At 39.3% G+C, this 20725-nt stretch overlaps 1 protein-coding gene across 1 annotated transcript; it reads left to right on the top strand.

Moving 5' to 3' along the window:
- Positions 1-11083: 11083 nt before the first annotated feature.
- On the top strand, positions 11084-13769 carry LOC108138625 (ankyrin repeat domain-containing protein 11). Its single transcript, XM_017260913.2, has one exon. It carries the CDS (start codon positions 11162-11164, stop codon positions 13691-13693), a length of 2532 nt encoding a protein of 843 aa, XP_017116402.1. The 5' UTR covers positions 11084-11161; the 3' UTR covers positions 13694-13769.
- The last annotated feature ends 6956 nt before the right edge of the window (positions 13770-20725 follow it).

Consider the following 20725-nt stretch of genomic DNA (forward strand, 5'->3'; position numbering starts at 1 on the left):
AAAGTTCGTCGTGACTTTGTGCATCCTTTACAGGGTCGATGTGGGTTAAGAGCTGCGAGGTGGAGTGCAGTGAAGAGTTTGGTGGCAAAGTCAAAGGTGTTGATCAAAGAGCAAAAGGCAAGTGCTTTTGTGGGAGAAAAACAAAAACTTAAATCGAATTTTGTATAAAAGGAAAAACAATTTAATTTAGTAGAGACTGCTCAGAACCACAGGCACTTATGTCTATGTTTTTAAAAGCTTTTTACGTAAAACTACCTTTGCCTTTTATATTGTTTTCTATTATTTTAATTTGGTTAAGAGATATTTTCCATCTCAACTTATCATTCCCCAGGATTAGTTCCTGTCACTTAGAATCCTATCAATAAATTTAGCCAAAGCTCTTATTAAAACATCCTCTAATTGCGTATCATTCAGCTAATCTGAACAGTTCTTCAACACTCGCCTTCAATCGCTTCAAACTGCATTAGGAATAAAAGCACTCCAGATCCCAAGTTTCGATCCCATTAAAGGCAGGGCGATGCCACGCCCCCCCCCCGTCACTATCCCCGATGCAGAGGCGCCAAATGCAAGTGTCAAAAACTTAATTAAAAACGCGCTGCTCAAGCTGCTCGGCCAAAGTGCCATGGCAAACAAACTTCGGCGCCAGTTACAACTACTTGCACTTCTACTGCAACTGCAACTGCGACTACAACTACAACATCCACTGCCACGGCAGCCACTTAATTAGACGTTAAACACTTGTAAAGTGCTCAGCGATAATGGATGCGTGAGAGGACTGAGTGCTTGAGAGCCAGGAGTTTGGGTAATGCGCCTGGCACTAAGGACAATGAAACCAAGGAAAGCCAAAAAATGTAATGTAACAATTTGTAAAAACAAAATTTGAATTTAATAGTTGATAATTTCTGTTACAAGCCAACAACATGTACAATCAAGTCATTAAAAATATCCTAAATATAGGCTTGATTGGTTATTAACCATCTTTTTTTTATTAATAAAAATAAAATAATATTAAAGAATCTTTTTCCAATCCATCAATTTTATTACCTTTATCTAATTTTTAAAGGGGCATATACACATGTATTAATTTTTAAGTTTTTACTGAAATGTTGTTAAGCAAAACTTCCAGAACTCAAAAATAGCTCTCACATTGAAGAAACAACATAGTTGAAGAAGATCATTGACGATTGGATAAATATACCCCCGGCGTATGTGCTAATTTTTCAAACATCAGCTGTGTATTTAGCAAATTAATTACTCGTGATGGAAAGCGGATGGTCAGGTGCAGAATACCAGGCCAAAGATAGCTTCTCGGTTACCTGTCCATGCTGCAAACTTGGTCATTAGTTAATTCACAGTGCGGAGAACATACCAACTAGCTAACCATAAATACGGGGGGTTTGCCGTTTGAGGCATTGGAATCAACGATGCCGGTGCTGCTGCTGCTGCTGCTTCTGCTGCTGGGGAGTTGCCAAAGTGAAATCGTGTAAATTGGACCACACAGACACCAGGAACAAGCCGGGCTAGAGCCCCCTATCTGGCCGGGCCAAAACATCAACTCAGGTGAGCTGGGCGGGCTGGCAAAAGTTGGCATGCAACTCTCAGACGAAGATGGAACGGGCGAAACTTTATGCATATCATGCACATGAGGTAGCCAACGTGGCAAGGGGATCTGTGGAGGGCGAGGGGATATTTCGGTCTCCACTCACATATATTTTGCATAAATTATCATCCGAGAATGGGCGACCAGGGCTACAAACAAGATAATGCCACAGCGGTGCAACATCATTAAGGAAATTACTTGTAGTACCGGCAGCAGGTACTTACTGCTCTTAGTTACCCAGTCACAAGCTTTCTGCTAAAACTGATGCACAGAGGAAATTTTCTGATATTTACAGAAATTTTTATAGTTTAAATTCTAATTGAAACTGAATCCAAGAAGCAAGCACACTTCGAAATCTAAAAATCTTACATTTAGATGTTAAACTTTAATTCAAAATATGGACAATATTTTCTATATATTAATGACATTTTATAATAATGATCATGGTATTTGTTGAGTTACTCTATTGTTATTTTTCTAAGTGTAGCGGTCTTGCTGAGGTGGTAATTCTGGCCATGGTAAATTATCATAACTGCTGCAAACTCTGGTCGTCTCTATTGAGAACGCAATATTTGTGATGCAAAAATAATTAATGTGAGAAGAGCTTTGGCAGCCTGGTTGGTTTTGGATCTGGTTTCTGATTCTCACCCTGATTCGGATTTGGTTTACATTCACTCTTCCCCGTCGCCCTTTTCCCGGTTGTGGGACTTTTGCTACTTTAATCGTGGTCGTGGTTGGTTTAATTAGTTCACCTGCACGTAGCTGTCATTCCATCGAAAGGCTTACAAATTAAGCTATTTGCTGTTGTTGTCCCACTGATTAGTCGTGGGTTGGTTGATTTGAACAGAGGGAGGGAGGTATTTAAGCAAAGTCACGAAACACAACACAAATTAAGCTTTCTTATGGTTAATTTGAAGGGTGGGCGCAAAAAAACGTGCTAGTTTGAAAAAAAAGGATTTAAAAAGCCAATTGACAATAACTTGTAAATTATTCATTTAATTTAATAGCTGTGCAGTGGACAAAAAAATTTGTAAAATTCACCACGTCAAAAAGGCAAATATTAAAAATAACAGTTGCGGCCATACATACAAATGCTGTGAAGAAAAAACACAGTTTTCATGAATAAATGAATATGTAAGTTTTTAAATAAACAATGAAATTTTTGTATACAAAAGCAACAGATAAGGGGCCGTATTTTTGTGTTTTCTGTTTATTGGTATAGATAAATACAGTCAAGCTTATATAACTCAAATGATCATCTGCCAAAAACAAAAACTTAAAGTTAATTTAGTAGTAAAAGAAAAGTTAGTGACCGTAGTAAATTAATGCACCAAATTGCCTTGTAAAACCAAACATATTTCACATTATATACAAGGACAATATTTGAATACCTGAATGCCTCTGTAACCACATCTAATGGAATTTCTATTAATATTGGTCTGGATTTCCACAGATGCTGTATGCGTGGAAAAGCACACTTCCATCTCGAACATTTGCCACAGAAGGCAAAGCATTTGCAGCCTTTGGTCAGACCCACAAACACTTTCACTGGCCAATTCCACCCAAATCATCCACACCGCCCACAAATCCGAGCCGGGACCACCGCCCAAAAAACACAGATTGGGCCACATCCAGGATGAAATCCTTGTAAGGACGAAACATTTCGGTTTCGTTGGCTTTGCTTTGCTAGTTACCCGAAATTCTGCTGCAAATTACACAAAAATTAAATGCATGAATAATTCGAATGGTTGCTGTGGTCAACAGCCCGAGACCCAAAACCCGTAGGCGTGGCAGCGCCCCCGAAACTAATCATACAAAAGGACCAGAAGGACCTCAAAGGATGCGGGGAGTGAGCGGGAGCGGGAGTGCGGGTGAATTGGGTTAGCTGCTTTGTATTTACACTGCATTTTATCGCTTTAACACTCTGACACAATGAATATAAATATTTGGACAGCAAAAACAGCAGCAACAGCAGCAGCAACGGCATGTCCTGGCAGCAGGACATGGGTTTCATGGGAATGTGTGGACTTGACCTGCGCATAAATTTTAATATCGAATGAAATGCCGTCCGACGATTGCAAAATAGTACGTGAATTTTGCTCTAGCCAATTTTTTTGTATTCACTTAGCAGGTTCATTTTGTCCGCAAATGCTTATGACATATCGATTTATTGATCGAGAAGTAAATACAATGTGAGGCTATTAAAAATTGAAGGCAAAGCCTTGTTTATGTGCGCTTTTAGTTAACTTTCTGCAGGCACACGAAGGGAGGGGAGGCAACGGAATAGTAGCAAACTCGATAGACCCATAAATTGCGTACCAAACAAGAAGTCAAAGTTCGTTTAAAAGCAGCCCCCTTGTGTCCTCTCCACTTCCACTTTGTCCGCAACCTTTTCGCCTGGCAAATTTGTCGCAGGAAATGTGCGTTGTGTCCTTTGGCCCTTTTTGGGTAGGTGCCAGTACTGCTCCTTATTCTGCGCTCAAAGCGAAATCAATTTCCGCTGTAGAAAACCTCCGCCTGCTCCAGTCTCCAGTCTCCAGTCTCCGCCCTGCCGTGTTTTTCAACTTTCTTCCTGTTGCACAAATAAATATTTTGCACCGGATGTTTGGGTCACAATTTTCGTCTGATTCACACACACAAGCAGTTTTGTATTTTATTTTAAGTGTACAACTTTTGAAAGCCTTGCCAGCAGAGTATGCAAAATAAATGCACTTGATTTTATAGATTTTAAAGTTTGTCTAGCAAAAGCGCAGAATATTTGAACAAAAGCAGCAGAATAATAATTTTTGAATAGTTAAGAAAAATATATTTTTAAAACCATATTTCCTATGATTGAATTAATGAATGATTTCTCCTCTCAATGTATAATATTTAATATTTAATCATTTCAATATACGCTCAGTTAAAGTAGCAAAAAGTGTGTCACATTTGTTTGCATACAAATTAATTAAATTTCACAAATATTTGATATTCATTCCAATTTTAATTAAATCACGAGATAAAATTAAATTAGTTAAAGCAATCACAGCAGAAAATTCAAAAAGCAAATACAGATGTTCTTGTGTGATTTGATTGCTTATTCAAAAAGCGAGTTTTAACTTTCATATGAGGTTAATCAATAGTTTATAACCATTAGCTTTAGATATTTAATCATTTGTAAATCGTTCGTAGCTAATGGATATCCTTCCTGCTACAAAAATAACTAAGCGAATTTCATGGAATTAAAGTGTGGAAATTGGAGATTCCTAAGCTGGCTTTAAAGTTTGCCCGAGAACGGCTTCATTAGTTGCCCGGCACGACTTTGTCTACGTCTACATCTCCATCTCCATTTCCGTCTGCATTGCTGTCTGGACAAAAAACCGCAAAAACTTTAGGGCACGCACTGCCCCAATCCCAGCCAGCAATTCCTGGCCAACCTGTCCTGGCCATCCTGCCCCAATCCCAATCTCAATCCCAACCCCAATCCCAATCGCCTGCGAGTCCTTGGCCAGTGCTCAGCTAGCTGATTCTTAAGTCGCAAAAAGAGTGGCAAAGTTTTTCTGGAATTTATTTTTTTCTACTCCTGGCGTTGTTCGACTGCCGACGGCAAAGTTCCTTTCTTATTGTTGTCCTGGCATGTTGCTAAAAGTTATATTATGATTTTTCCTGCTCGGCTTGGTTTCTTGTTATCCTCTTTTTTCTCTGCTGCTTTTTGTATGGTTTTCATCCTGTTTTGACTTTGTTGACAATTGAAATTGATTTTGCGGTCAGTCACAATGGCTGTTGATTTTCGCAAAATGATATTTATTTTTTATTCACATCACGGAGATTTAATCACACGTCGCATGACAAAATTTGAATCAGTTTCAATGTAGAACATATTATTTGATATTTCGTCGAGATAAAATTTAGTGTCATGGTGCAAATGTCATTAAATTTGTATTCATTTTCTGCCGCTAAACAAGAACAACTGAAAGTTCTTTAGCAAATAACAAACAGGTCGATTCGGAAAATCAAATAAAAATCGAAACCAAACAAATAAATCACCCACTAAATGTTGCGCATTAATTCAAGTGCACCTGAAGGCAAACAGGAAACTGAGCGACGGGTTTGGTGGGTAGAACAGGAACAGGAAGAAATGTTCAACTTAATTGACATTTTAATACGCTGATAGTTGGCCAACGATAAAAACCGATTTAATATTCTGATAATTGAACCACTCACAGGAACAATTATGCCAAACTTAATCGAATTGTCAGTTGTGCGAATGTCAAAAATGTTTTGAGTTCAACGCCTCGTATGCGCGATGTTTTTAAATGGCACTTAACGTTTTCCCAAAATAAAAAGTTTGATAAAACTATTGCATCTCTGTAAATCACATTTGAAATAATCCATATAATTTCCTTATACCTTGCCTCATTAAATAAACAAATAATATTCCCCCTTTCAAGTTTTCAACGGAGTCACAGCTTGAGATCACTCGAATCGCTCGATCACTGCCGTATGCTCCATTGAATTTCATTTTCCGACCAATGTACCGCCCCCCTGTGGATGTTCTCACCAATTTTCCCCCATCTTTAGAAAGACAATTTGTTGTGACATTTTTATAAATGAGGCCCGGCATCATTTCATGAAGCGTATCCAAACATTTTAGCTTCATAAATATTAAATTGGTTTTGGGCAATCAATAGCAATGGAAAACATTTACTAATAAAACTATTAATTTTTAAGTTTTGGTAATTATGATAGTAATAATTTATTTTTTTATTGCTGGAAATGCAAAAATATCGTTGTCATCAACAATAATAACTTAATGCTCACAAATCAATGGCTGGAAGGTTTGGTGTTTCTTTTTTTTTTCAGCTTTTTCACAAAAAATTTTTTTTTTTTTGTTTCTTAAGGGGGTAGGAAAAGAATATGTATTTATTCACAAATTTGTATCGTTCTTTTTTTTTTAAATGTTAAGAGGCGTATTTGTTTGATATGTTATTTAGGCTTAGGTTAACCAAAATGTTTTAAATGTTTAAAAACCCATTTTATGTCTGCGTTCATTTTAATTTTAAAAGCCAACTTTTAACAAACAGACATGCTCTGCTCCAAAAACCACTTACAAGCTTATGTTCCTGTAATGTGGAACTCGGTGAAGCGAATTTCTCTCGATTTTTTGATAATCCCTTGATACATGCTCAACCTTCGAATCCCCGAAAAGTTCCCTGCTGGCAGTGGTGCACCTTGAGCAAATAGTGAGAAATAATGATTTCGTACGTTTTATTTGCGCCTTTTTGTGGCTGGCATTAAAATTGAAATTGAAATGCCACAGACGGAGCGCAGCAGTGATGGGTACTGGGACTGGAACTGGGACTGGAACTGAGAATGGGACTGGCACCCGACTAAAACCCAAACCAGCTGCTCTGTCAGCTCCTGATGATGATGACAGCGTGGCCGAAAGCGAAAAGCGAAAACCACGTACAGTGGGCCCCGGATTTAAGAGGCATCCGCCTGGTGCCAATCACATGTCCATGCTGGGCTGTTCAAGTGGAGAACGTACTTTGGAGCGTTTTCGCAGTGGGAGGCTGGGTGGGCGGGCAGAACAAACGGAATGGCGACAAGCGCATAGTTTCATTATCCTTCGGCGGGCAGACAGCGGAACAGGCACGGAACAGGACCCGTCGCTACACGAGGCGCATTACAAATTTTCGAAATGAAACTGAAATCAAATAAAGGACAGCGCTCCGCTCCGTACACAAACATCAGTCTGTCGGCGGAACGAAATCTATATGTATATAAAGAACAGCCAACAAAACCAGCAACAATGCCACGCAATTAAAAATGGCCGGGCTGGAACAAAAAAAAAAAAAAACGAAATCACCACGGACGGGGGATATTCAGAAAAAATAAATAAAACAACCGAAAATTGGCAGCAACGGTGGAATGACAAACATGCTGCGAATTTGTAATCTGTAATATGAATTCGAATTTTAAAGATACATTCTCCGGCAGCCGTGGGGAGCTGGAACAATGTGGGGCATGAAGCGGAAACGGATGCAGGTGAATATGATTGCAGCTCGATTTAATTGAGTTGCCCTGGAATGCCGTCGAAGGACTGAACAGACACTTTACATACACATCGCACATGCATGTGATGCGGAAAAAATGAGGAAAAACAATCGGAAAAAGATTGGCAACAATCCAATCAGCTATACTGTAATTGGCAAATGCAAAATGCGAATGAACGGATACTTTTTGCGGCAAATTGATTGAGAACTCAAAATTGGCAAAATGATGAAATGTAATGCAAATGCGGTTTCAGTTCGAATTGCTTTCGGGGCGTCCAGAAGAAATGTTTGGGGATGGACCAAATTGTGTGAATGAATTGTGCTGCTCAATCGTGCGGAAAAGTGAGTTAAGTTGCACTTGCAAGTGCATTAAACAACTATTATTTATTAGATCAAATGTTAAAAGCTGGGTTGGCTTGATTTAAAATGTGTTGTATTAATACACTTATACCTAAACACATTTTTCGTAAAACATTTCAGTACTTAAAATGATTTTTGGTAATAATTTGAATTGATAAATAGATTACAGCAAAGATTTTTTATTGGCATAAGTCAATTTAGACTGCAAATGATCTTCAATCTCATTTTTGGCCATATCAAATAATTCATTTCACACATCTAATCGATCACTTTACCAATTATATCATCCTTCGATGGCTGCCAACATTTGTTTTGCACACTCACTTCCAATTTTGCCTTTACTTTTGGCCAGTTTTCAAACTTCCTGACTGACTGACTGACTGGCTGACTGATTGCTTTGTCTTATCAATGCCCTCGAACCGAATACAATTCAATTTGTACAACTGCCACACCCACCGGGCAAGTGACGCCCAATTTGTCTTCTTTCCAGTATTTATTCCTTTTTGGCCTTGTTTTACCTCTGTCTGTTTTGCTGGCGCTTCTAATCAGAATTTGTAACCAATTTACAATGCTCGATGCGTTCCCTTTGTCGCTTACGCAATCATCCAAAAACCATTTCGTACCAGCTTCGAAAAAAAAGCATTTGACTTTGCGATTGAATCAAACAATCAATTATCTTGTCTTCTTCTGTCTTACGCTTTTTTCGTAATATTTTCTTCATCTGATTCAGGTTTTGTTTTTTGTCATCCCTGACTTTGATGTTCCCCACCAGCAGTTGCCATTTTTATTGGCCACATTTTTGTGAAATGTGCATCGACAAAGAGATTTGACTGCACTCGAAAAGAAGACCAGATATTGTACTAAAATGCAAATAGCATGTCACCAAAAAAGTGCATTGGCGCGTTTTAGAGCTAAGGAAAAATCCTATTGGAATGATGAAATTGAAAAATTGATCAAATGTAAGGAAATGTTGCTTATAGTTCCTTGATTTTTTTTTCTTTTTTCTGTTATTGCTTGGAATATTCTTCGAAATATTTCTTAAATGAGGAAACGATTTTGTTTATTTTTATGTGTTATGTAAAATTGATTTAAATTCAGTTTTCAGCGTATTATTTTGGGAATAAATTTAAAATTAAGCAGCTTGTGAACCTTCCCGGCATTTCTGTGGCCGACACTCTTTTGTCGACCATCTTGCACATCAACAGGAAGTCAAATATACGCACACGCATACGCCTGGCACATAGAATACAAACATGTCCTCGGCAAAATGGCGAGCATAAATTTCCGCTTGCCATCCGCCGTCTGACGTTTTATGAGCAGCGGCGGGCCAAGGAAAGCCGGCAACTGAGTCAAAGATTGTTTATGGTGGCCAACAGTTGATTCATCGCATTTAATGGATAACGCCGAAGCAGATTCAGCACAAAAAGAATCCAATTCGCGAGCGCACAGTGAGCATATGCGAACTCTGCCATTTTATGCTGAATTTATGAATTTATTTTTGCCGCACGAGAATGCGGTGGTCTAAAATATTGAGCAATAAATTTACCAAGGGAACATGTCTCTTTGCAGATATACGCAGGCATAAATTGAACGTAAATTCCTCAACTCACTCAACTCCTTCATCAATTATGATTATTTACATGTTGCTCTTCAGCACGCGCCCCCTTGAAATCCCCCAATTACCAGTGATTGTTTCTCGACTGGCCTGAAATTGCATCGCCTGATCCCCCAATTGTTTGGCCAAAATGTCGATGGCTTATCATTTAATGAACTGCCCGGCCAGGAACAACATCAACACAATATGACTATTGTACTTATGGCAATATCCCCATTTTATTATCCTCTGTGGGCTGTGCGTATATTCAGGCATTGGCCTTTATTTAACGCGCTAAAGTCGGCGCTTATTTTTTTATTTAGGTCAACTTTATTATATGCACATAATTACAAAAGCCCACACACTGAGCCTCCGTGTGTGTGCTGGCCGGAGATAAAGCATTTATGAAGACAGACATGTGGGAATTGCGGTGCTGGCAGGGCAAACAAAGTGCCATCGGGGGGACATCCTTCTGCCTTCCGAGTCTCATTTATTTGCGCTGTTCTAATAATAAGAAATAATGTCGTTTCATGTCCTATTCCAGCCAGCTTGTCCCATTGTCTATGTCCTGGCTTCTGCTGCTGCTACTGCTGATGCTTCTCCGTTCGAAAGGACGCTCTAAAGGCCCAAGTAAAATATTTATGCGACAAAAGACAATTTTGGATTTATGCCCCTCGGTGTATGTACTTCGCTCACATCCAACCACCAGCACTAAAAGCAGCTGACTTTGGCTTTTTGTTCCTCTAGTATTTTTCCCTTTTTTGGCCGAACAGGAACTGCTCCATAAATAGCACAGCCTTGTCAGGCTCTTTCGTGTGCGAATTTATGTGGCAATGGGCAGGAAATTGTATGGCTAAACATGGCTCGATTGGGGGAGCATTGTGGCCTGAATCTGGGACAGCAGACTAAAGTGTGCTAACTTTAATTGAAGTTCATTTGGATGGACGAAAGGCTAGAGCATTACATCCTCTGAACGTTGTTGAACGTGTTTTAAAACTGACACCGATTAGGTTTCAATTTCTTGATTTTTGCCATATTTCAGAAGCTTTATTTAACATATGCCAAGTTCCATACAACAAAAGGAAATTCAGAAACACAAATTTAACTGCTGTTTGACTCAATTTTATATGTGTACACACTTTGATAAAACACTAACGAAATGAAAAATACTGTTCATGCCTATTAAATTAAATTTTGTATACCATTTTTTATGTCGACTGACATTGTTACAAAGGAAAAAAAGGTTAAAGCAATGACATTTTAAAATGGCCAATCTTACGGTTCCATTAGCAAAAAAATTCTTAAACACATTTGTATTTTTAATTATTTAAATAAATAATATATTTTTGCATTGTCTAAGAAATCACCACAACTCCCAGTTCCCTACATAACTTTTGGATTGTCTTGCTTAAATTTGCATCCAATAATCCTCGCGCAGATGGGGTCATCGGTTAGTCTTAGCTTTAGCTCTCATTTCCACAGAACTCTGGCCGTTTGCCACACAGATGTAAAACAGAACAAAATTGAAAAGTGAAAAAAAATTAAGAGTGGTCCTTTCCGATCTAATCGGAAATGAGCAGGAGAACGTTGCGGCGGCATCATCCACCGCCATGCATCCAAAACTCCATTTCCATACCCTGCGAAGGCACCAGGCGCGGTCGCTTCCAAACGATGGACGCATATCCCTTGGTCCGAACGATGGATTCACATTGCGACCCCAACAAGGACAGGGCCAATGGCTGGTTGGCCAGCTCCATCGAGGCTGATGGCCGTGGGCGAGCCTTCGACATGGTCAAGGACAACGTGCTGCTCGCTTGGCAGCAGATTCCGCACAAGGACACGTTGGGCTTCTATGGCGTCGGCTCGCCCACCCACCAGCCCGAATCGGTGGTGTTCAACCGGCTGATTTCGTCCTGCCTGGCCAAGGTCAGCGGTGGCGTCTCCCGGCGGCACCGCCCCAAAAATATACAACCGCCAGATCCAAATATTATCCCAAGACCTCAGATTGGCGAACCCTTCGTTCTCAATCGCCAGGCCTTGCAATCGGAGCTGCAGCAGATGCCCCATGTTCAACTGCAGCTGGATCCGCGAAAAGCTTTGGAGACATTTTATTGTAATGATCCTTCCGATCCACATGATCCCTTTGGAATGAAGCGCCGGATGGAGGAAGTGATCTCCAGAAATCAAGCCCTCAAAACGGAACCTAAGCCCAAAAAGAAACCACATGGTTTGCGTCGTCGCCACTGGTATTGTCCCATGGACTGTGGCGAAGCTAAAAATGTTTGCACTCAGTATGAATGGGACAAATACAAACTGGATCCACGTCCATTAAACAGAGAATTCAGGGAATGGCTGCAGGAACAAAAGGAGCAGAAGAGCCCCGAGCCCAAGGACTACGATGAGTTGCACAAGAGGTTTTTAAAGTGCTTTGAACCAAAACCTTCGCCTGATCCGTTGTTCAAGATCTACGAGGATTGTTGCAAGCCCAAGAAACCAAAGGAAAAGGACAATCATGGAGGTGGTGATGGACATGGAGATAATGATGATGGTTTAAAGCACGGACCACCTTCCGGTGAAGATGGTAAACCGAATGGCGAAGATATTACCGAAACCGGAAATGGAAATGGCGATAAAATCACTGATGATGGAGACGATGGAACAGGCGACGGAAAGGATAAAGGAGATCGCAATAATAAAGATGGTGACGAAGACAAGGACAAAAAAGACACAAAAAAAGATAAGGATAAAACTAAAGACATAAATAAAGATAAAGTTACAGATGAAGACAAAAATAAAGATAAGGATACAGATGAAGGCGAAGACAATGATAAAGAAAAGGATAAGGATAAGGATAAGGATAAGGATAAGGATAAGGATAAGGATAAGGATAAGGATAAGGATAAGGATAAGGATAAGGATAAGGATAAGGATAAGGATAAGGATAAGGATAAGGATAAGGATAAGGATAAGGATAAGGATAAGGATAAGGATAAAGATAAAGATAAGGATAAGGATAAGGATAAGGATAAGGATAAGGATAAGGATAAGGATAAGGATAAGGATAAGGATAAGGATAAGGATAAGGATAAGGATAAAGATAAGGATAAGGATAAGGATAAAGATACAGATACAGATAAAGAAAAAGAAAAAGAGAAAGAGAAGGACAAAGACAAAGACAAAGACAAAGACAAAGACAAAGACAAAGATAAAGACAAAGATAAAGACAAAAATAAAGACAAAGATAAAGTCAAAGAGGAAGATAAAGACAAATACATAGAGAAAGACAAGGAGAAAAAGAAAGGCAAAGAAAAAAACAAAGACAAAGAAAGAGGGAAAGAGGAAGAGAAACATCATGAAAACGACAAAGACAAAGGTGAAGAAAAGGATAAAGACGAGGAGCTATATGAAGATAAAGATAAAGACAAAGGCAAAAAGGATAAATCGGATAAAAAGAAAAACAAAAATCTTAAACCGCCAAGAAAGTCCGAGAAAGGAAGGCCCAGTACGGTTCCAAATTTGCCGTGGCCGAACGAGCCCCAAAATCCCAGTAATGAAAGTCCCACAGGTGAAACCGATGTTCCAGCAGGATACTTGGAAACGTTAGTGCCTGGGGAACCGAAAGACCAATTAATCGTACCACCCAAACGCAAGAAAAGGTATAAGTGCAACAAAGAGGATACGGGCAAGCGCAGGAAGTCCTGCAAACCGTGTCCGCCGCCGGGTTGCGAGTGTGGGATCTGCCGCTTCCTGGATCGCCGCGATGAACCGGAGGCTCCCTTCATGCGGGACATGAGGCGGCAGGAGCAGAGACGCCAACAACGTGCCTACTACCGCCAAATGTGCCACCGGGAATATATGCGGAATCGATGTCGCGAGGAGGAGTACCGAGCACCCCCCCACAAATGCGATCCCATCTGCTGCGACAACTTCCTGTGCCGCAATCCCCGTCTCGCCGAGCACTGCGACTGCCTTGGAGCCGTACAGGAGCTGCAGAAGCTGCTCTCCGGCGCCAAGGATCAACAGGATTACGCCGGGCCGCTACAGTGCGTCGAAAATCTGCGCAGGCGCGTCTGCCAGCGGATCTGCGATTGCATATTGCCATAAACTAAATCGGAGAGAATTTCTTTTTTCTTGTTTCAGGTTATTTTTTTTTTTGGACCGACAATATGTGTTGTATGTATTTTTTTTTATGAGTCATTAAAATCATACACTTTGAACAAGTTTCAGTGATAATCTCTAAATATACGAAAATAATTAATAAGTGTTATTTATGTATATTTCAAAAGAAGCTATTTTCGATTATTCAAAACATTAAAAAAAATGTAATTATTTTAAAAATGTTTACATAAATTAATTTAAAAAGCTATTTTTCTTTTTATTTTGATTTTTATCCCAACTTTTAATCAGGGTTCTTAGCTTAGAATTATGAGTTTATAAAATTGAAATCCAAGAAAAGCTTTTAAGAATAAGAAAAAGATGAAAAAATTCACTTATTTCATTTATTATTGCAAATTAAAAAAAATGATAAACACATATTTCTATTTTAATTTCAAAACATTTTCCATTTATATTTAAAATATTACAATTAATACGAAGCCTGCTTTTTTAAGAGATTCCTTTTTAATATACAGTAATCCAATCAAAATATCTATTTATGATCTTATCGAAAAGAAATGTTTGAACAATTTCAAATGACTAACTTCCCAAGCCGCAATATTAGCCCAGGCAATTTACCACTCAGCCATAATTCTGCAAGTACAAAACACTTATGACACAATACACATTCTGCCACTCTGCACACAAATCCTGAGCGGCAAACTCAAACACAAAAACACAAAATCCTCAAGCAATACCCGAGGCTTGGCTGAATCTGGCCAAGTCGGGCATTACAGCCACTTTATTTTCAATATCGAATTTCCCAAAAAATTTTCAACAGCCGCAAACACTTGAACGTTTTCCCAGCGCTCAATTAAAGGCCATTAGGTGGGAGTCAGCAGCAGGGAGAGTTGGGGGGGAAAAGTCCACAGTCAGCTTACAAAAACTACCCGAAACCTCGTACCAAATCCGTTGCAATATGTGTGCTATGTATGGCCAAAGGATATGCTGGAAACACGCATTGAATTTCGCAGACAAAGAACACAGGCTTTTGTAGAATTCCCCCCATATGCGAAAATTCACATGGTGGAAATCTTCCCTCCCCACCCCTCAAAAATTATTACCCCCAGGCACATTACTAGGCAAAAAATGTTTCGCTCCTCAGGCATGGAGAGTAATTAAAGTTTTGCTCAAGTGTCGATAAATTATGCGGAAGACGCTCTATGCAAATGACTTACAACAATACGAGCAGCTGCCAAGCGTGGCTTGACGAACTGACAAGCTGACAGACTGGTGGACTGACAGACTGCTGGACGGACAGATGGGCGGAAGGAAGGAAGGTCGGACGGACGGACAGTTGGGCATTCTTTCAGCCTTCGAATGACAGGCACTTCATCATCGTGTCCTTCGGCGAGTGTGTAATTCATCACGCGAACAACCGCAGCTTCCCGCCCATCCGCAAAAGTGACATGACATGTTGAGCCTGCAGTTTGGCCCAAAAAGGGATGTGGCGGGGGGGGCGAGGGTAATTTTCCATCTCGTGGGGAACAGGGAAAAGTGGGGGAGAAGGCTTTAAGTTCGGTGAGCCGCTTTTCGTGATGAGGCATGGCAAAAGGAATGCTATTAAGCAAGTTGACATTAATCGTTCTGACTTCCAGCGGTGGTAAAGTCAAGAGGGGAGGGGATGGGAGGGGGTGAACCTCATGTGCTCTGGTGCTAATGAAGCTCTGGCAGTCACTAGGCTGCCTGTAATGGGAAAACAATTAAGTATGTAACATGCAAATGACGAGCCCTAAAAATCTTGTCAAAATGTTCGTCATGCATATTGATAAGTTTAGGGAGTGGCTCCAAGAAGAGGGTATTACATGCTGTGCAATTAGTACATCCTCCTTGGCTGTCGTCGGTGAATAAATATCAGCTTTAAGATTGGCAAAGATTGCCCCATATCACACACTTGTAAAGAGATTGCTAGTAGCACTCTTAGGGTAAAATTTTGCTAACTTCATATATATCAATTGTTTGAGGTAATGCCAATTAATTTTTGTATGGAAAGTATTTTAATTACATATCAAACCTGCGTAATTAAATGAAAAATATTTACAAGATCCTCATATACTAATATATTTTCTGTTACAATCAGTATTAAGCACACACAAATTATTTGATTTTGATTTTATAATGCACAATATAAGTCCACCTTCTGTATTTTAACACAAGTGTAGCTGCCCAGTCAAAAAGCTTAGAATCTACATAAGTGTGGTATTAATTCTCGAATCCAATAAGCCATCTTCAATAATAAGCAAATAAATATGCATTTACCTTCTTGAATGTGAGTCGCTTTCATGAAAATGAAGATGGCCAAACAAAAGCCTAATTGGCCCCACGAAACTACTTCACACAATCAGTAGTTATATGCTTAAATCCTAATTTATGTTGACAATAGAAAATTTGTTGGTGCAGTTTGAATGATAAAACGCATTGCGAAATGGTAGAAGATAACCAATAAACAGGATTACGCATACGCCACGTGGCCACCCCCCATATTTCCGTTCAAGCCTCTTGTCTGATTAAACTACTGCACATTTTCGTATGCACAATATATGTATTTATTTATGTTTGCTTAATTAATGAACACTAATTCCCATGCTTACCTGCCCTCCGCCTTAAGTCCTGGCTTTTCCACCCACCTAACTTAACCAATTTCCTATTGTTCGGGCCCAGGAGCAAATTTCAGTTAGTAAAGATACTTGGATCTATGGCTTGTATTGTTTGCGGCAATCTGCACATTAATGTTAATGCAATTATGAAATTCAAACCTTGTTTATTTGTGTGCTCATAATTCCGGGGTTTTGATTTAAGCTTACCAAATAATTGGTGTAGGTAGTTTGGTCTTATCAAAACGCAATTGCAAAGCTAGAGCATTGGTTCAATATTTATTAAGTGTTGTTAAAATCTCATTAATTCAGCACATAATTGCTCTCAAGAAATAGTGTAATTATAAAACACTGAAATTTAATTTATTTCCTTTTTATCATAAAAAACCTTTTTTAAATAATTTTGAAAAACGACTTGTTTGCACCTTTGCGGTTCTTTATGGACATTTTTATATAAAAAAAACGTAATTGTTTTACTTTGTTACCAATGGACATATACAATATAATTTTAAATCAACAATAAAACTGAAAATTGCTTACAGCTAATTTTATTTTATTTAAATGGGTTTTCCCTCGAGATTTCCTCACAAACTTTTCCCGCAGTTTACTCTCTTAAATAGCGCTAATAATAAGAATGAAGTTGAAGTGCCTTTTACGAGCGCTTGCAACGTATGACGATGGCGATTAGCATTAAATTGGGCCCAGGCCCACACATAAAACCATTTTATATCCTCGCACAAACAGGTGAGGGGTCCAAGAAAGAGGGAGGAATGAAAGAAAACTCGTACAGTTGACACTCCCTACCACCAAACCTCCCCCAGCAAGGTGCCCAATTTTCGGCAAATGTTTTGGCTTTTTATTGGCCGCGTGTCGCATCATGCCAGTGCTGCTCCTTAGATGCCGCAGTTGACTCTTCAAAAATGGCCAGAACATAAAAATTGTATTTAGCCATAAAGTGGAGCGTAGAGTGTAGAAATAAAAGTAGCTAAAATATACATAAAACGATTTTATATGCGGCTGACAGACAATTGAATTGACTTCTTGTACTTTTGTACTCAAAGGCGTGTCTTGATTCGTCTATTAAACTCCATTGTTCTGGAAGTCAACGCTTTATTGGATTTAAGTTCCTGCTTTCGCCGTTTTTACTTGCAAAGTCCTTCTGGTAGTGTAAACGAAAAAAAAGGAATCTTCTGTTCGCATTTTTTCGAATTTCCTTTCATATTTTCTTTTTACATCCATTAGAAGTTGCTTTAGGGTATATGCGCATATCTTGTTAATCCTTCTGCTAGTTAAAAAAAGGTAATTCTCAATGTGATTTTCAATGTTTGTGTGGTTATACCCTTTAATCAATTTTAAAACTATTTTTTACTATATTTGTGTTCTTTTTTAAATTTTTTAATCTATAGTCTTTCAATAATATAATCTTACCTTATGGTTAAAAGTGTTATAAACTTCACTACATGTTAAATTGTTGAATGTATTATTAATTGTAATTATAATTTAGTTAAATAAATAATTAATCATTGTGTCTAAAACTATTATTTTTTAAAGGGAGATAAATACTTACCTAAACGGTATTTCGTAGTCGCATTTTCACATGCCTCATTCTTTTTACTGAAGTCCTCACGATGTTTGTCATTTGTGAGTTGTGTGATGTTTGTGTGAGGGGAGGTTGGACCACTTGAAGCCGGATTCCACCCAACACGGAGTTCGCAGTCTAAAGTCAAGTGTGTCTGTTCCGTGCCCCTACACTTGCCCCAAATATGATTTCAATATTTTTTCTGCTAAGAACATTTCAATTTATGTTCTTTCAGTTCTGGTTTTGGGTCTTGCACAGTATGCGAATGGCTGCCCCCCATCCCCGTGTCCTTCGGCTTAGTGCAAACATAAATCGCAGAGCATATTACACAACGTTAGATGCGTGCCCAGCATCTATGTGTAGGAGAAAAGAGGTCCTGCTTCCCCTTTTTCCCAACAGTGTTTGCATTGCAAATGGCTGCAAACGATGGTGGGGCAGCGGATTGAGTAAGCATAGTTAGGGTTACGGGAACAAAGAGCAAACTTTTTACGCTACGATTGTCCTGTTGCTGCACTTGAGGGGATCGGCAGGAGAGGAAGGGGCTGCCGACTCCCCAACTAAGGAACCAGCTTAAGCTTCTGTGGGCAGAGATGAGGGCTCCGGGGTTCCAGGAACCCAGCACGCTCCGATTAGAGCCAGACAACGTGGGAAACTGTTGAGCTATCAATATTAAAAAGGGAGCGTGAAAGGGATTTTTAAAATATTCATTCGTCCTTGATTAGTCTTGTTCTGCAATCAATCACTGCTTTGGAAAGGGTCGAAGCTCAATATTTCTTTATGTACTCCTTCGAAAGGTTGTTTTAGTGTTGTTGATGAAAGTGTAACAAGTGCCTCACTTGTTTAGAATATTAAATGTTTTGTCAAAAATTATTAAATAATATCAAGAAATTTAAATGGCTTTAGATTTTCTTATGTTTTCATTCTTTCTGAACTCAGCTGTTTACATTTTAGTGCCTTTGATTTATTATCTGAGTATTGCTAGTTAATTCGTTAATAAATTAATCACGTTTTATATATCTTTTAATATGTAGAAAAGTTCATGTGGCAGAAACAAATAGAAATGTTAATTTTTGAAAATGTAATGCATAAATAATGAAATATGTCCCTTTTGATAGAGTAGAGACATTTGAAGTAATATTTTTGATAACTTTATTGGGGTAGTCGTGAGTAAAGCCAGCTAATCAAAGCGATCCCCAGCTCGTTCGTGTCACTCTGCAATCGCCATCGCCGAGATAGTTTCTGGGGGAAAAGAGACATCCCCAGTCAGTGGTTCGCCTGCTGAAGCATCCTGGCTGCTCCTCGTCTACGTGTCCTGCCTGCCAAAGCATTCAAATTGTTTACCGTATGAGCGGGGTGCGCACGTGAAAGCCAAAAGAAAATTGTAGTAAATTTTAAATAGTACGGCAGCAAAAATGTGCAGCAACTCCGGTTCCGATGCTCCTCTCCGCCAGGAGCCAGAAAACAGGAGCCGGGATCCAGGATCCAGAATCCAGAATCCAGGAAGCAGGAGCCCTTGCCTTGACGCAGTGTAATTTATTGGCAGCACGTTTATCATGCCGTCGACTCGGCCTGAACCTCATGCTCCTCCTCAGACTCCTAGGCACTCGGAGTCAGCAACTCTCGCCTACATGCATTGCAGTCTCGTCCTTCTCCCCCAGTTCACCACAACTCATCGTGTTCCAACTCCCATGGTAAGCCCAAAAAATGCAGCCATGCGCCGCATGCAAAAATGCCTATGCCTAGGCATGCACTAAGCTTTAAAACGTGATCTTAAATAAAAAATACAATTTCTTAAATCTGTCTGTTTCTCTAGCATCTTTTTTAAACAAGAAAAAATCAATATATATCAATAAATCATAAGAGATTATAAAACGTTTATGCACTCATAATCTAACAAGTTTGTAAATTGATTTAAAGTAGTTAAGTTATTCAAACAAATTTCTTAATAGTTCTAAAATATTAATTAATAATATATTGAACTAAAAAATATAAGCACGCTAGAAAATCACTTCAAGAGTATGTACGACTTTTTTGACACAAACGTTGAATGAATTATTCTTAAGAAGCTTACAAATTTTTAATACAAAAAAAAAAGCTTAAAAGTTGTTAGTATAAATAAAAGTGCTTTGGGACTAAAGAGTTCATATGCCTGTTGTTCGCAGTGTAGTCTCGACTCAGAGTGCTGCAGTTGGATCTGTTTCCGCCTCTTTTCCTGCCGCCAGCTTGCCACAATATTTGCACAAATTGCATCCAACGAGCGGCGATGGCGATGGCGGGCTCGGGCACCTTTTCCACATCCTTTTTACTTACTTTTATCGCTCGGGCCAATGTTTGTCGAGCATTTTGAAAGCCTGCTCGAAGCCCTTTTCCCATTGTTTGTCTACGGCAGCGGCGGCTGCAACATTCATTAAAATGTTGCCAATGTGTTTTTGTGGCAAATTGAAGCTGTCTGAGGCCTCCACTCTCGTCTGGGCATCTGGGATATGCATTTTCCGAGTAGTTTCATATGCATAAACATGAGGCAACGGATTAGGCAGCAGGTGGATAGGTTTTCAGGCTGGAGATATGGCAATGATTGGAAATCAGAGGTCTCTAATGGCTGTGTTAGGTGTTGCGGTGGAGTGGCTAGGAGTCTTCTAAAGCAGGGAAGCAGAATTGCTGCGAAATCTTTTTCAGTCTGTTAAATACTAGCCGACAATACATCCCGCATTCAAGTCTTTAAATAAATACCTAATTTTTACAACAAAATAAGAACAAAAAATAATTATTATTTATTCTTAAAAATGTGAGAACTAAAAATGAGGTATT

The sequence above is a fragment of the Drosophila elegans genome, unplaced genomic scaffold (assembly GCF_018152505.1).
Source record: "Drosophila elegans isolate 14027-0461.03 unplaced genomic scaffold, ASM1815250v1 contig_814, whole genome shotgun sequence".
Classification (NCBI taxonomy): domain Eukaryota; kingdom Metazoa; phylum Arthropoda; class Insecta; order Diptera; family Drosophilidae; genus Drosophila; species Drosophila elegans.